This window comes from Dicentrarchus labrax, unplaced genomic scaffold (genome assembly GCF_905237075.1).
Source record: "Dicentrarchus labrax unplaced genomic scaffold, dlabrax2021, whole genome shotgun sequence".
Lineage (NCBI taxonomy): Eukaryota > Metazoa > Chordata > Actinopteri > Moronidae > Dicentrarchus > Dicentrarchus labrax.
In genome coordinates, this window is record NW_026136708.1 from 17322603 (window position 1) to 17340689 (window position 18087).

General features: G+C 38.4%; 1 protein-coding gene across 12 annotated transcripts in view; it reads left to right on the plus strand.

Annotated features, from left to right (window-relative positions):
* otofa (otoferlin a) overlaps positions 1-18087 on the plus strand; it is a 75981-nt gene that overhangs the window by 5552 nt on the left and 52342 nt on the right. For all 12 annotated transcript variants that reach the window (XM_051408457.1, XM_051408447.1, XM_051408448.1 and 9 more), the window contains exons 2-3: positions 2020-2078; positions 16469-16557. In XM_051408457.1, the coding sequence (XP_051264417.1) occupies positions 2020-2078; positions 16469-16557 (148 nt within the window). The remainder of the gene's footprint in view (positions 1-2019; positions 2079-16468; positions 16558-18087) is intronic.

Here is an 18087-nt window from a genome sequence, read left to right on the forward strand (position 1 = left end):
TCCTTTTCTTTTCTCCGCCACAGGTCGATTCTTTCAATGCCGCTCCTCTCTCTGCTCTTAATCGCTTTATTTCTCACTGTTTTCACCCGAGGCCACAAGGCAACCTGATTAGCAGAATGTTGTTTTAGTTTTGTGTGGAGCACCTTACATAAGTTTCACATGATCTACTTTTCTAAACCCACGTCTCAGTTAGATGAAAAGACTGGTGTGACAGTGTGTTCATCGTCGCTGTTTTGAATAATGTAGGAGGAATATTGTATCTCTCCCTCTGACATTTAAGTGGTGTTTATTTTCTAAAAATGATTTCAAAGGATGTGGCTGTAGAGAGTGGGGAGTGATGGGAAAGAGAGATGAGAACACTTGTGAAAGAGATCATGAACTAGAGTCACAATGGGCTAATTTTCTCTGTGAAATTATACCAATCAGGTTGTGTAAAGCACAATATATTTTCACTTTTCCTTTTGCATGTTTGTGTGTCTTTTTCTTTTTCTAAATCCAAGAGGTTATTTGCTCTGTGAATGTGCAAAAAGAAACTTTCAACACAAATAATGATAATAATATATCAGAGCCAGGCAGGATCTATTTATTTCTATTCAAACTTATTATTACAGCCAAACTGACAGGGGCTGTAATTAACTTTCTAGGTCCGTGCACATGTGTATACATATATATATGAATGTGTGTCAGTACACATCAGCTGTCCACACGCACCCAAACAAACATCAGCACCCACACAAAGCCTCAGATACACAAAGCAAACTACCGCAACAAAGCAGAATGCACACACCAGTCCGGCACCATTCATGAGGATCACAAAACAACCAGGTGAACACAAGCAGTGGCACGCATGAGTGAGTCAGGTCACTGCACAGTGAATGAATACACAATGCACCAAAAGATTATTGTTTTCATGATCATTTAAGGATGCCATGTGGAAATTATGTACATTTTGTTTTCCTTGATCTCACTTCCTTTATGGTATTTCAATTCTGCTGAAGTCTTCTCTGTCTCTGTTTGCTTTTCTGTTTTTATTCTGTTGCATAGTGAGTCATAGTAGCCATTTAATTGTCTGCATTTCTTTTCTGTCTCCTGTGGCTCCACACAACCTGTCTCATTTGTGTGCTTTTCAGGTACTTAGGCATGAATTTGTCTTTTCAGTGCTCTTTAATGTGACACATGTAAATTTGTAAATTAGACAGTAATGGGAACATTTTAATGTTGATCAGCATATCTAAATGTGATGATACATTCATATATCCAATCTGACAGACAGTAGCGGAATAAGTATTCAGATAATTTACTTTATTGTAAGTGATAATCCTGCAATTAAAATCCTGCTATTTCATTCTTTATTTCCCTAAAGAGTATTCTTTCTTCTTCTATTTCAATTAGGAAAATTAATTCACATATCATAGCATTACTGTGCATTTTACCCCAGTTCTGCAGATCTGCAAACCCATTTTGGGTCCCAACTCTAAGTCTGGGAAATACTGCATTATAGTTAGCTATTACTGATGTGTCAGTAGCATTTTAATGTAGCTGCTTGAGGTGGAGCTAGATTTAATTACTTTATATACAGGAATATAGTTCTTTCCACTTCCCAACCTTGAGCCATATTAAAGCTTTCACGATATAAAGTTATGAGATGAAAAAGGTCAAGGTTCTGCTACACAAATTTGTATTCATGTCTAGGACTTTGTGAAATATTGGGTAAGTTTACCTCTTTGGCCGTCAAACAGTTTTTAAATGTAAAAATCTTAGTGGTTAGCGGGGGGAATGTCTCTTTAACAACTCATAGACGTGTGAAATGTGACACAAAAAGGGGTTGGGATCACGACAACAACAACAACAACAAAAAACAAGCCACTTGTGTATTTTATAAGCTCTAATGTAAAAATGATATCATGTAGAAATTATATAAATTGCTGTGTGTCTGCCCACTCAACCAGAAATTACAATAATTGCCATGTCATAATTGAACAGTTTATCTGATTTTCACCTCTAAATTCCTCCTTCCAGGTCTGTCTTTCTACAGCCGGGTTGCAGAGAACTGTGAGGAGGTGGCACACTTTAATGAGGTCAGTGTCTTCATTTCCTCTGTCATACACTAACGCACCTTTTTAATGACCGATCAGCAATTATCTCTTAACTTAATAGAAACCACAATCTACCACAAGACTTCCAGTATCTACTGCAGATAACAAAGTTGCAGGTTTGGTTAATGAGCCTGGTGGTAAATCAATAATTAACAGGTTTTTACTTTTAATTTATGTCTGTTCTTAGATTAAAGTGACAACATTAATTTCAAACCTAACAGTATGTTATATTAGGCATACATTAGTACAGGAAATTTCCCTTTTACACCTATACAATCTGTTAATGTAACTGCTGTGCAGGTGGCATCTCTACTGAATAGTAAACATACTTTAATATAGAACATATGATACACTTTACCTCCCATTGTGTGATTGAATACGATGTAGTAATATAGTTTGATTCTCAGAAAATGTAAAATGCTTTACTTTCTGTGCGTATGTTTTTTAAGAATTAGAGATACAGTATAGGAGTACTATAATTAATTATACTACTCCTAATTAATTATATTATTATTACAATCATGTTGTTGAATGATTTTCATAAGTACTTTAACACTGTATCTGTATTTTGTCCAGCTGCTGTTTCGATTTAAAGAGATCTTACTCTTTCTGAATCTCTGCAGAGGATCAGTTCCATCCATTTTGACCATATCCCAGCAAGCATTGTGCTAGAGGCAGGGTACACCTTGTACTAGGGATGCACTGTTTTATCATCCGAACATCAGTATTGGCCAAAATTCACCTTGTATATATGTTTATATGTTGTGTCACATCAATTTTGCGCTGGATAAAGGTTGCGTTTGTTATTTTCAACTTGGATATTGGAGAAATAATCACCTCTGTTTTCCAACACTGGCACAAATTAGCAATGGTCAGACGGTAAGCAGCTGTTCCGATCTGCGTCTCACATCTTGGACAATAAAAATAAAACGAGCTGCAACAAGGCAGAGATGCATATCTTTGTCAACATTATCTGTATTTCACACAATTTCACAATTGGTGCATCCCTACCTTGTACAGCCAGTCAGCCAAACATATATGCCCTCTCATTTACATCTAAGAGCAGTTTAAAATTCACCTCAACATATATTCCTACTTTTTGGCTCGCTACACGCAGAGCACCCTGACTTAGTACTTAACATTGGTATTGCACATATATAGAAAAATGCAGAATCATCCGATATAAATGTAAGGGGATACTGGACTGCACACACAGTCCACACAAACCCAGGCACTTCATGCTGTGTGACGACAGTGCCAACCACTCAGCCGGCCAAGGAACATGTCATTGTCACCTAATTAATGTTCTAACCCAAAATCTTGCTCATTTTAGCTCGCAAATGGCCAATGTCTTGCCAAGTGTCTCCTAACGACCCTCTACTGTTCACTGATGGCCTATCAGGGTCTGGAGAGGCAGTGGTCTCCACCCATGCCTGACATTGAACACTTGCTCTGTTGTAATTAAACGAGACACTCCACACTCTGCTGCTGATGTGAGGAAGATCTGGTCCCCTAAATAGCTCGCCTGCCAGAAATGGAAGTTCTTTTAACTTGAAAAAGAAAGTTTAATGGACATGAACTCTTTACAATTTGACTTGATGTCCAGGAAATTACTAAAACATTATTCTGAGCAACAGCACAGACCTGAGGAAGGCTTCCAGAGCCTTGAAGTTTTCACTGGAGCCCCTCTGGTGCTGGCTAGTCAGTTTCTTTTCACCATGGCTGAGGCTTCTGGGAAATGTTCCCAATAGGATTCCTGCAGGCTCCTGTCACACTGAGAAACCAGCGTTATGATGGATTTAAATGCAAAGAGTCACATAAAGGGAGTAGAGAGGGGAAATAAGAAAGAGAGGAGGGTTAAGGGATCAAAAGAGAAATGTTGCTGAGGGAAATCCACACAGAGTGAAAGCATAAGAGACAGAACAGAGGTAGAGGATGAAGTGAGGGAATGAGCTAAGAAAAACAAAAGAAAGAGAGCCTCAAACACATACCGTACCTTCCCAGGGGAGGTTTGACTACAGTTTTTTCCCCTCTGAGCTGCTTGCTTTTGCAAAGAAAAACATTTTCCCTTTGATGGGTTCACAAGCGGAGTGCTGCTTCCTTTGCTGATAACCAGAGCTTTTTTGTTTTCAGTCTAATCAGGAAAATGGCTAAATGACTATACGCATTTGGCCCCTTGCATAGTCATGCACAAACACAGCCACTTACATGCATACAGTATATACACAGTGCCTGCAGAAAGATTGTTGTTTCTGTAGCGTCATGGGTGAAGTGTGACAAAAGGGAGAAATGTGTCAGAATTATTTATAGTGGTACATTATATTATTCCTGAGGCCCGACTGCAGTAACTGGTATGGAGCTCAGTGGGTGGCACTGATATGTGATCTCTTTTGACAGCCTCACCCGATGCTCCCGTCTTGGTCCTGTAGTGCTGGGGAGGTCGTTAGCATCATTCAGCATCAATAAAATGTCCAGGCTTCCTTTAGGACAACTTGTGCTTCCAGTAGTTCCTGAGTCGGTGTATATTTGTGTGTGTGTGTGTGTGTGTGTGTGTGTGTGTGTGTGTGTGTGTGTGTGTGTGTGTGTGTGTGTGTAGCATGCTGCTGGTGCCCATGCGTGCCACCCCCAACAAACACTTAAGCAATTCCTCATCACATCCTCCTCATCTGACATCTTCATCCTCAGCTCTGGAACATTTGCACAGCTCAGTAAGCTCAGTCCAGCCCCTGCAGTTGAGGCCCATTAGCATAGAGTTGTGTGCCTTGTTGCTTTATGCATGGACTAGCAGGACGCCTTTGAACTAGTATGCGGATAGACTGGATGGGGAATCTGTATTCATTATTCATTCCATGGTGGGACTTGGCTTTTAGCTGCGGTACACCAGGGCTTCCCCCTCACTAGTTAGACATAACTGGAGCAAAGAACAGAAAGGCCTGCAAGTACTGTATGTGGCCACAGGGTTTACTCAGTATGGGCCTGCAGATATAGCTAAGGTGTAAGTGTCCATGTCAGTGTCTGAGCAGGAGGAAATGCAAAAGGAATGTAGCAATATATGTTTATTTAGTTTACAAACAAGATGTCAAGACTAATGTTTAACTATGCAGACAAGGCAAGGGGAATTATTATGCAAACATAATGAATGCAAGAATATTCCTTCTCCGCTAGCTTCCAGCTGCTACATCCCTACAGTGTACAGTCTGACTTTTTAATGAGAGTCTTGCGATTATACAACACAAAAGTCTGAATCATATGACTGTTTCATTACTTTTTTAGTACTGTTTTCAACCTTTTCTCCTACAAATTATAGTTTTATATGACTATTTTGCAACTCAATGCCACGGAAAGGGACATTTTACGAGTTATCAAGTTACATAATTTAGAACCAGGCTTCTATATTGTTGCCTTAACTGAACCACCAATGAAACCCTTGGCTGAGGCATGTTAGTCCTGTCCTCTATACAGGGTCCAAAATTAATAGCCGCTAAGTGCCAAATTCTGGTAAATTTGGGGTTTGGCTGGAAAATAAATTGGGGTCATTGGATAAATAATTTGGATGCACAGCATAGGACCAGGTTTAAATACTGTGTTTTTTTATGTGAGACCCTCACAGATTATCAAGTAAAAGCAGCTTGCTACTATTTGTGCTTTCTACACAATGTTTGTCTATGTTTTTGCCTTAAGAAGTATCCGTGTTGCATGTTATTAGAGATGTTGCAACACCTTTCCGGTGTTAAGCCACCAAAAACCTGCTGCAAAGTCCTTATGTCACCGTCTGTGCACATCCCATGCTGTTTGTGATGTTTCCAGTCATGATGCTTTCTATAGCTCCTCTGGCAATTGGCACTGGAATTTTGCTTCCTTATGTTTCCTTATGAAATACAGTAATATCTGTGCTTTCTTAAGCAGGGTGGTGATATAAAATAACCATGAGAGATTCTCTTTCTACACAATGTCTGTCTGTGTCTTTACTAAAATAATTCATCTGCGTTATATGTTATTAGCAATATATATATAACAAATATTTTTGACTGGTAAATTTTAAGTTTACCTGCAGCAACCTATATGACTTGCAGTACCAAAACCTAAAATTTTCTCTGCAACAAATATTACAATTAACATAATCCATACAGTAATTATGATTCCCAACTTAATTTGCCAAAGAAATGAATAGTATATAAACTAGTGCTGTCAAATGATTAAAATATTTAATCGCGATTAATCGCATTAATGTCATAGATAACTCACAATTAATCGCAATTAAGCGCACATTTTATCTATTCGAAATGTCCCTTGATTTCTTTTTGTCCCATTATTTTTTCTCATTTTAATGCTCTTATCAACATGGAAAAGTGGATTGGCTTGCTTTGTGCAAATGTTGTTATTATTGAAAAATCATCCATTGTTGCCTGGCTTTGACGAGGGGGCGGAAAATTCGCATCAGCTGTGTTTTTGGCCATCAAGTGATATTTCAGACTGGACGTGCTGCGATGATAGCTCAGTTCACAACAACAAAACACATAGATGACTTTGGTCTTGTCAATGGAACCATTTGGCAACTTTTTAAAAATAAACGTTCTATTCAGAATATTATTGGCATCCATTTCAGCGTCTCGCGCTCACCATCCACTCAAACGTAACGTCTACTACTATTAAACAAGTGTGTACGGCGTGCCTGTTGTTTTGTTTCCAGTCTAGCTAGATCCGGTGTGGTGTTGTAGTTTTTCTAACATTACTAGTTGTTGCAACAGCATGTGAAAAAAACTAGAAAGTGTGCTAGGCCAAAAAACTTTAATCTCACGTTAAAAAAAATTGACACCGTTAAAATGGGTTTGCGTTATCGCCATTAATAACGCGTTTAACTGACAGCACTAATATAAACACAATTTTTAGGGGACAGTTTGCTGTTTTAGTAGTTGTTGTGTCAGTGTTGATGGTCTCTGTCTCAGTACTGAGAGCCTCATCAGTCCAATCAGGACTCTGAACTCAAGAGCGTGCTACAGCTGACCAAAGAGAGTAGGAAGAGACCACAGTGAGGTCACTTCCACAAAACTTCCCTCAGTAATCAGGTTGGGGAAGTTAGTGGGCTCGAGTAAGGCGTATCTGTTATATGAGAACATAGCACTATCAGGGTGAGGTTTTTAAACTAATATACATCATACCCAGTAGTACAGAATTCATATCCAGTGAGCCACCGGAGAATATAAGACTCTTCAAACATAACTTCATGCATTAAGGTGATCCGATCTACCCCTGGAGGTCATATTTCAGCTAATGATTTACTGACCACTTGACCACCAATAAGGAGAAGAGGAGTAGCATTTGCCTCCGGACTGGACTCAAGCTGGCATATTGCAGTCGCTAAAAATAGTTTAAGAACTTCTCTACTTTTTAAGATTCAGGGCTGCTCCAGGGAGGTGCTTTCCCATCTCTGAGTATACTGAATAAATGATGATTTGAGCAGAATATTTTCTTTGCCCACTTAGAGTTGGAGGGAAACTGAGAACTGAAAAAATCTGAGCAGCCAAAATGAGCACAGTAGAATCCACAGTTGGCATATTTACTGTATAGATGGGGGTTTTTTTTTATGTTTTTTAGTGTTGTTTAGGTATTAGTGTTGTGGATTTAGTGTGCTGTATTTAATTTTTATTTTGTCATTTTAAATCTACAACACTAAAAAATCATCCCTATATATATATATATATATATAAAAGGGATGCTCTATTTTTACTTGTGTGAACCCTTAGGAGAAGAAAAATATATAAGCGTCTACTTCCTCTTGCTGTTTGTGTGTGCACTCATGTGCATCAGATTGTAACTCCTCTGCTTTAAGGAGTCCCTCTCAAGAGTGACACGGCACCAAACGCTGGCACAAAAAACAAAGTAAATTAATCCACAGAAAGGTTTTTTAACTATGAAATATTATCTGGTACTCTAAGAACTAAATGTGCACAAAACAGAAAACTAGGATAACACATTCAAATGTTGATTAATTCAATAGATCTATTGTCAAGTCAGTGATTCAGGGGTTTGTACATCTGAAGCATAGCCCAGTGAGTAAGAGTCGGAGCTCTGTAAGGCTGTAATTAAGGCATTTTAAGGCACAATGATTTGAGCTAAATACTAACATCAGACTTGCTAACGTGTTCACAATGACAGTGATACATTCAACAGGCATGTTTACTATGATAAAATAAAAACTAATACTTAAACTGGTTTATAGATATTTAGTCATAAACCAGTCTTGGACTAAATTTTCTCTTGATGGTGTGGCTAGAGGAAAAGGGAGGGCATTACCAAAGTTATTAGGATTCATCCTGTAGACACCATTAATGTCAATAACAAAATGCCATGGCAGTCTGTCCAGTAGTTGTTGACATTTTGCAGTCTGTACCAACTGACAGGTCGACTACTCAATTTAACATCCCTGGTCACGTCCCATGTCAACATTCTGCTCAGAAAGCAACTGGGATGAAGCCAAATAGATTTTCTTGTGGTCCAATTGTCCAACTTCATGAGATCAAGATTCCATAGATTGTGGTGAGAAGCAGGTGAGAAATGTATAGCTGTAAGCCTTTTGGGGGTACTGTATAGCCAGATAACAGAGCACTGCAGTAGTGAACAGTTTGGAGGTATGGCTGTAAGACGCATTGTGCCGGGGCAGCTGCTAACAATAAATGTTATCATCCTCGTCCACACATTTTCTTATCATCCACAAGTACATAGCTTTAATTAACAAATATAATGAATTTAGTCCCAGCTTGGGCTTTTGTTTTACCATTTATGACACACGTTTGGCTAAATAGGCACCAGAGAAACAGAAGATAGAGCTTCTGTTGTTGAAAAGAAAAAAGAAAAAAAGTCTATCTCAGCAGAAAAGTTTTTACTTGAGTAGCTCTATCTCCCAGAACAACAGCATCTACTTTCAAGGAGCAGCTTACTTGACAAATGCGTTGTTCATTATCTCTGCACCATCTGGTCTTCCACAGCAGAAACTGGGGAGCTAATTGCAGTTTTATTAGAGTCCAGCTTGAAACAAAATGAGCTTTCATTTAATTAACTGGCTAAAGAGTCTCGTACCTGTTGGCATTGCCACTCAATTACAAGAGGAGGAAGAGTTTAAAACCAAAATGAGATGTCCAGCAATGGGTTAACAGTCCCTCTGCTGTGTAAAAGCATGTCCAGACATGCTCAGCAACCACTAATTGTTGGTCTGGCATAGTATATTAATGCAGTGATGATTAATAACGTACAAAACAGTACCAACAACCAGAGCTTGTAGCTGCTACAACCGTTAATAAATATACATGCTGGGTGAATGAAAGATTCTGACTGAATTACTGTCAATATGTCTACACCCATGACATTTTATTTAACACGCATAGTAAAATAGACCGAGATGAATGCAGAAACATTGGAGCATGCAGATAAAATGACCTCAGAGAAACAGAGCAGGGATGGAGATGAAAACAGGGATAGACAGTCCAATTGGAAAAAGTAAATTGAGACTGAGTTGGAGGGTGGTGGGGAGGATGGAGTGGGCATGCAGCGATGTCAGTGAATTGGACAGGATCGAGTTTCTCAGCACAACCAGCTTATCAGCTTCTAGATGCTGTTTCATCTAGATTGTCAGACACACATTGTGCACACACATAATCTATGTGTTGCAGTGGTGAAAGGATTCAGATCCTTTTCTCAAGTAAAAGTGTCAATACTGCATTCAGAAAGATACAAGTAAAAGTACAAAAGTATGACAAGCAACATGTATTTAAAGGTCCAGTGTGTGACATTTAGGAGGATTTATTGGCAGAAATGGAATATAATATTTATAAGAATGTTTTCATTAGTGTATAATCACTAATTAATGGAGTCAGCCATGTTGAACTGCCATGTTTCTGCTGCAGACAGAGCCTTTCACATTTTTCGGGAGTTAGCTGTCACCATAGTTTCTCTTACACACTACATAGCCCATTCTCATTCCCAGGTTGTCAAATACAGATGTGAGCTGTGTTCAGTTAGTTGCCATCTGCAACTTCACCACTAGATTCCACTGTAACCTACACAGTGGTCCTCTAAATTATTAAAGTATATTACTGATCCATTAACCCTTTAAGTACCATTTTAAAGTAATGTTTGGGTTGAGATTGAGCTCATTTGCATTACTGTTTAGCTGTCAAATTAATGTAGTGGAATTAAAAGTACAATATTTTCTCCTGAAATGTAATGGAGTGTAAGTATAAAGTCATGCATATACCCAAGCAAAGCACAATCCAGTACAGTATAGTACTTGAGTAAATGTACTAAGTTACTTTCCACCACTCATGTTTGGGACCAAATATGAGCCTGGTGATGCAACCCAATGGAAAAAAACAAAACTACTCTCAAAAATTACCTAAATCTCAATAAAATGTGTAAATTGAACTTCAAAGGTTTTCCAAAGTGAGTATTAACTGCAGAGGTTTTGTATTTGAATGTATTACTTTAAATTGCTGTGTAATCTAGATCTATATCAATATCGATTGCTATGTAACATACAGAAATCCATGAAACAAAGGATGGACACAGTGTCTTTCCCCTGTATATTCTCAGTATTAGTGCACATGTAAAAAGAACAGCAGAAAGAATAAACACACAGATGTTTTTTATTTTCAAAATACATATTTTAAGATGTGGTTTTAAATAATTTGACTCAGAGCCATTGAATGTGCTGAAACCTGTTTTTTTTTTTTTTTTTTTTTTCAGAAGATGAGTATCACCAAAACGAGAGGTTCAAGGGTTTCACAATGATAAAACTGTTACGTAAACAAAACCAAACTCACATTAGACAAAAAAAAAAGAAAGAAAATGTGATTGAAAGAAGGAGAAAAATGAGAGGTTGTGTCAGGGGACTGTATGTAGGCGAGTTAAGTTCCAGCATTTAATAATTTACTGTTGCAGAGGTGGACTCTCATGTACCGTACATGACAGCAAATACAGAGAAACTCTTTTCTCACAGTCCTAAATATCATACAGCATACAGAGCCTGCTGGTGAAGCCGACTGTAATGAGAAGGTGGCTTATACTGCCTCTTTCAGCAGCCTCCCCTTATCTCTTTTTTATCCTTTTAAGAATACATCTAAGCTTGCAGAATCCAAGTGCAGTAGACTGCATCATCATAAAATCACAACAAGCCTTTAAACTCAACACAAAAGACTACATACTGCATCAAGAATGTTCTTACTGTAAATATTGCACATTTCGCCCCAACCCTTGTAGTTGAGCGAGTGTTAAAGATAGAACATATTCTTCATAATTAATCATAGAGGTGTTTTCATCCTCTGTGTCCATGGCAACAGTTATGACTTATCAAAGGATAGAGAGCGGGGGAAACTGAGGACGGCTCGGTCATCCATCTGCTCGCCACAATGCTACAGCGTGGGATCACAGCAATAAAAGCTGCTCTTCAGTTGAGCATTTAGCCCCTCTGATAGGCCATAGTGGCCTCAAGGCTTCCGGTTAGTGAGATCATACCTGTCACTTTTAATGAGCGGCCTCACTCCCCCAATTAGTGTATCATACAGTACAAAGGGTTAGAGGGGGCGATCCGGGAATAGTAATGTGTGTTCTTCAGACAGACTAAAAAAACTGAGATGAGGATCTAAAATAAGACCAGTGTTGCTGTTTTTTCTTGTATCAGTGAAGTGGTGATTGCTTTTCAGATTACTATCGCACATTTCTCTGTCTACACAATCTGGGATACATTTTCATACAGCGAGTCAGACTGAATGTAAGAGTAGGCGCATTGCAGCAACTTCACGTCAGTCAGTGTTTGAGGCACAGTGACTACTTGACAGCTTCAATTCTGATCTGTGCAGAGTTACAAACTGTGCAAAAAAGAAGAAGAACACAGTCATATTTGTTGTTTGTTTGTGTTAAATGTTTTTCATTTAAAGGCCCTGCAGGTATTTTCACTTATTTTCACAGATATGACCTGCTCAGAGTGAGGTTGGGTGGAGCTTTTATTTAATAATAATCATAGAGGTACAATATTTCCCACCCTCAAGCTGCAATCAGACCAAAATTCAAAATGGTATGGTGTGGCCAAAGGCAGAGGGGACAGGAGATAGCACAGGCAGGGTTGTAAAGATTAACTTTAGGAGTTAATGTGGTTAACAGGCAAATCATACAAAGTTGCAGCTCTATACGTGTTTTATTAAGCACTTTACTATCTTTGCAGCTTTTCCTTCTCTAAGGAGTTTGTGAGTTGTGGAGCTGTGGCGGGCTGAATGAAGCCTGGTTACTGCAAACAGCCACCTGTGACAGCACCCACCTGTCACTCAAAGCGGCCAGGCCCTTAATTATGCATAACTTTAAGCTTTGATATAATTTAAAAGGGTGATTAACCCCCTGTATAGTTTTTTAATGAACAGGGCATTTAGCTATAGAGACCAAAACTGTTCTCTACATTTATGTTTATAGTTTATATTTATTATATATATATGTTTATATTTTGTACATATGTATTTTCTACATACTATTTTAATATAGTTACCCATTAAGCTTTTATTGGAGTAACCATGGCAACGCTGAATCAAACATAATGACTGCTCATAAATTTCATCCCTGGTGTTTTATTCAAGTGCCTGCAGCCATTCAGCAGGCTGATACAGGATGGCATAGATATTTGGCTAAATCACATAATAATGTTATTTATTCATGTCTGTTGTTAAATAAATAAATAAATTAACCTGAGTGAAGGAACTTGGGGGTGAGTGTATGTCTACCTGGGAAGCAGAGAAGCTGAAAAATAATCATCTCTTTCTTCTGAATAACAAAAAAATATGAAGTGCATTGGAGAATGGCTCTGCTTGACAAATGTGAATATATTGAAACGTAATGTTGCATAGCACTATCTGAAATTGCTTTCTTCTGAAAAGAAGGCACATTTAAAAAAAAATGCAGTAGTCAATACTGCAAGTGATTTTTATAAGCCAAACTCCAATCGATTGTTTAGACTTTTAACTTAACTAAACCTTTCCACTTTCTCACCTTAATGGACTCTCTGCTCTCATTGGATTTGTCTGCACTATGCAGGCATTTAAACAACTGTAAGCACTTTTGTCTGTTATGGTGGCTGTGAAGGCATTAGGCAACACAAACAGCTTATTCCTTCGTGTTGTGGATTCCTGCACGTGTGTTGCTCTACAGATAGTAGTCTTGGACATTATGGGACAGTATAGCACATCGCACTAATGAAGACATGCAAAGTGCTGAGACACGTAATGGGGTTAACATGGCTGTGAGCGGAAACTTAAAGTTGGTACATCTGTGTTTGTGTGTGTAGAATAGAGAAAGAACAGGAAATGTGCACCTGCACCAACACATACATGTGTTTGTATTGTCTGTGCAGGCACAGATTAAAATGACTGGTCTTCTCACTCTGGGGAAATTAATGTGGCTGCCTGGTGTCCCTGGTGTTGGATAAAGAAAACATAATCACGTTTGCAGTGGTGTGTATGTGTAATTTGAGCTACAGTGTGTGTCATGCTCTGGAATGTGCGCCATTTCCTCCACTAGCTCTGTGTGATCTCATCCTTACAACATTAACACCATGCTGTGGACTCTTTCTCTTCCTCTCTTGGCTGTTCAAACACACTGGAGGAGATTTAGTTCTAAATTAGATGCTGTGCGACTGTATTAGCCATAATCTCAGCCAACTATCATCACTCTCAGGGTGTTTGCAGACTGAATGTTGCCAGTCAAACGCAGCTCAGAAAGAGGCAGCAGTGCTGGTCTTGCCTGGCTGAAGTCTGGGAAGAGAAACCACAGACTGCAGGCCCTCAGGGCAGAGAGCACAGAGTGATGGTTTAACTTGGTGCACGTGCACTAACACACGCACACGTCCACGGATCCTTGAAGGCAGATCTACCAGAAGCAGGTGGGAACCCCAGGATTTAGTAATGGGACAGTCCTGATGGATCGCTTGCCTGGCAGCCCGCAGTGCTTTCCTGAATGAGAAGCCAACATCAGCAGGGGGCGAATGAGTTTTAAATCACCTGTGCAGCCCCCTGCCCTCATACAGCCTCTTTCTCAAGATGCTGTAGGACAGAGGAGAGGGCTCAGGTGTAATTTACTGAATGTGAATCAGAACACGAATTCATCATGTTTCTAACCTTCCTAATGAATAGTTTTGTTTCTGAACTTAATTTCAGAGCCTTGTCATAGTTAATCAATACAAGAGAGCTGAGTAGTACATCACAATGTTTTGTTAGACTCTACTAAAACGCATGTTAATGCCTGTGAGGGCACTTAAATTACTCAGATGCTTTTAGCACGTCTATCACAAAATGCTCTTCTCATATATATTTAAAAAACGAATTAAATGATATTCCAAAGGCAGTCCCTTAAAGTCTGCATCTTAATTAAACTGATTCATGGTGAATGAATAATTCTGTCTGTAAAGCTAGTAGCTCCAAGCTTGAAGGCAGTTGGATATATATTTCCCTGTTAAGTTGAGCTTTAATTAGAAGTTTAGGAGGGTAAAGAGCGTTGTTCATGCTTGTTTTAATTTTTTTTTTTTTTCATTTCCAGAAATACTCAAATAAAAAATTATTTTGGTCTATAGATAATTACAGGAACAATTGCGAAAAAAAAAAAAAAAAAAAAAACAGAAACAGACAACAAAAAATGTTTATTACTCACCAAAAACAGCGCAGTAGAAGACAGTGCAACATAGATAAATATTATAGTGTCCCTACCATAGTAATGCACAACATGTTATTCTGATTATACATTAAATGTCTTTTCATTAAATTATTTTAACATTTTTTAAACTTTAAAGTGTGTTAGGCTGCTCTCAGTAATTCAGTTCCCTACAGTGAGCAGCTTTCAGGTAAAAATATTTATTTATTTTATCATACATACATACATACACAAGTTTTAAAATCTACCATCCAGACAAAGTCCTCAATGCCATTATTGAATAACACTGAAGTATAGTAATGAAGTGTTGGTATAGTAACAGTTTGACTAAATTACATTCACAGTTCATTTGAATGATTTGAACAGTACTGTACTGTACTAGATAATTTAAGTTAAGTGATTACAACTATTCTCCCTATTTGACTGAACTGCTGACAAACTAACTCTGCCAATAAACAGACTGAGGGTTCATCTAATTTATACATGACGAGCCCTAAAGAGAGATACACTGTCCGCTTACTGGTGTGAGAAATAAAGACCTGGGAAAGTACCATTCTTAGTGTCTGATCAGCCAGACACAGACCTGCTAGTCAGACATCACTGAGGAAATTTCTGGTGAAAATGATTTAGAACAAAGATGTGCTTATTTTTTCCTTTTCATGTCAAAGCTAGATGAAATGAGCCACCTGAAAAACTGTAATTCCAAAGCTAATTAAAGTGAAAATGCCAAAGGAGGGTTATCCATCAAAGCTGATTTTCTTCCTTTTCTCAAGGATATCTAAGACACTTTCAAGAATTCATTACTGTACAGTTTTGCTTGGCAGCTGCTTTTTCTTTTTACCTTGCAGCAAAAAAAAGCTTATCAATATTCTTTGTCGGTGCTATAGAACCTGGAAATGTTTATGGTGATAAATAAAACATTGTAATGTTTTATTCCCTCCAGAAAAGCATGTCTGCTGCTGTTATTGATTCCTTTAAAATCAAGGACACTTCAGAGAAACATATGTATGCTGACATGTGACTTTGAATCTGTTTGTGGACTCACTACTCTCTGTATTTTAAGGGAGTAGTGAGTGGTTTTAAAGGGGTTATGTGCCAGTTTTGAGGGGTTATGTGCCAGATTCTTGCCAGCAGCCAACAAACTTACTGCACAGATATGAGAGAGGTATTGACTTTAATATGTAACGTCTTATCTATCTAAAATATCTGAATTTTCCTAAAATGTAAAACTATTAGTTAAATGAAAATTAATCACTGAACTCACTCATTACTCATATTTTAGTTTTCATTTTCCATTGAACAGTGATATAAATCAAGCTAGCAGGAAGTTAATGTTGTAGGCCTGAAATGATTAGTCAATGAAGAGAAAGTTAATCCGTAACAATTTAGATTTAATTGTTTAGATTAATCATAAAGCAAAAATGTCAAATGTCCACTGGTTTCATCCTAAAAAATGTGAGGGTTTGTGTTTTTATAGCAGCTATATATTGTTGTTGTTATATATGGTTGTAAATTGAATATCATTGGGTGTTGGACAGTCGGTCGGACAAAATAAGTAATTTGAAGATGTCACATTGCGTATTGGAAAATATCAACAATAAAATTTTTGGACTAACCAAAAACATAATTGATAGATTAATTGTTAATTAAATCTTTAGTTTCCCTGTTAAACCATCAAATTCTTTTCTTTTCAGACATTTCGATGGCCCATTGCCAGCAGGTTGGATGGAAATGAGATGCTGGAGATCCAAGTGTACAATTACAGCAAAGTCTTTTCCAACAGGTAAGATACTACTGCTGCCTCTTGTCCTTAAGCCACATTTACCACAACAAACAGGATTTCAGATTTAACTGTTTGTGGTTTCAGTGCCCTTCCTGCCTTCCTGTCACAGCCTATGACCAATTCAGACTGTCACACAGCACGTTCCTCAGATGAAGGAGAATAAGCTTTTATTCCCTGAGAGCTTGTTCTAAATTGACTCAATTGTATGTGTAATAGACTGTAAACCACAGAGCTGGAGGTAATGAAACAGCATTAGACCCCCAGTAATGGGCACATTTGTCACTTTACACTCTTCAAACAATCAGATCAGGAAAAACACACAGGGTGTTTTAGTGGACGGTCTAACTGGGATCACATCTTGATTGTGTCTTGTGGTGTAATATTTGCTGTGTGTGTTTGATATAATGCTGGCTTGAGTTTATTGATGAGAATGTTGACAAATAACTGTATATTCATAATAAATCCGAAGATGAGGAGGATGTATTTCAATTATGAGCGATTTAAAGTTTTTACATTAATGACCAAAGTGCTCCTGAGCAATGCACTGACACTCAATTCTGCTTCAAGGGTCCTACACAGCTCTCTAATTACTTCTAAGAAATCATTTGTGTGGTGGCAATAGTGGAAGCTGGCTAATTAAGTAATTTCCCTCTGCTCCTCCTGCTCATCATCATCTTCTTTTTAGTTTCTCTTGAAGTGTTTTTTGATGTGTCCAGATCTGGCGAAATGCAGGCTGGTTCTGCCAGGAAGTCTGTCCGTCTCCTGTCCATAGCAAATCCAATCAGCCAGCTGTGTTTAACTGGACGACTGGTTGATGTGTCCAGACTGAGGACACATTAGGTCGCCCACGCAGTCATTAAAACGTTGTCTCTGTGGGTGGTAATGCATGTGTGTGTTCCACTGTCCATGTGTGAATGTAGTTGTCTGTCGTGTAGGTTGTGACACATTCACTTACACAGCCGACTCAGAACTAAAAGCAGGTGACATGTGTGCAGACAGATGTTGTATCAGTTCTACATCAAGACACGTTTTAACTGTCACCATGATTCTTCTGGTGTCACTGTATGAAAGAGGGAAACAGAAATTTCACAGCCACACACGACAAGTCACAGAGGGTCAGAAAGTGTAGTAGCAGCTCAAGCTGAAACTCACTTTGCAACCCAACTAGCCTGATAATCAGACTGAAATGCCATTTCTCTTCATTGTTCAAGCCGGCCTTTTGTTCATATTCTGACACAGCTAGTGTGGCTCTCAAGCTGGCAATGTTCGTCGGACCACCACTTTGGTCCAGACTGAAATATCTCAAAAATATTGGATCGACTAACATACCATATAATTTTGTACTGACATTCATGGTCTTCAGAGGATAATACCTAGTGAATTTGGCACTCCTCTGACTTTTCCTGTAATGCCACCCTGAGGTTGACATTTTTGTTTCTTAGCAAAATAATAGTATGCAGACGATGCATTCTAATTACTTTGAGAATCTCTTTACTTTGTGTCTAGTTCCATTAGCAGGTCAAATTTCAG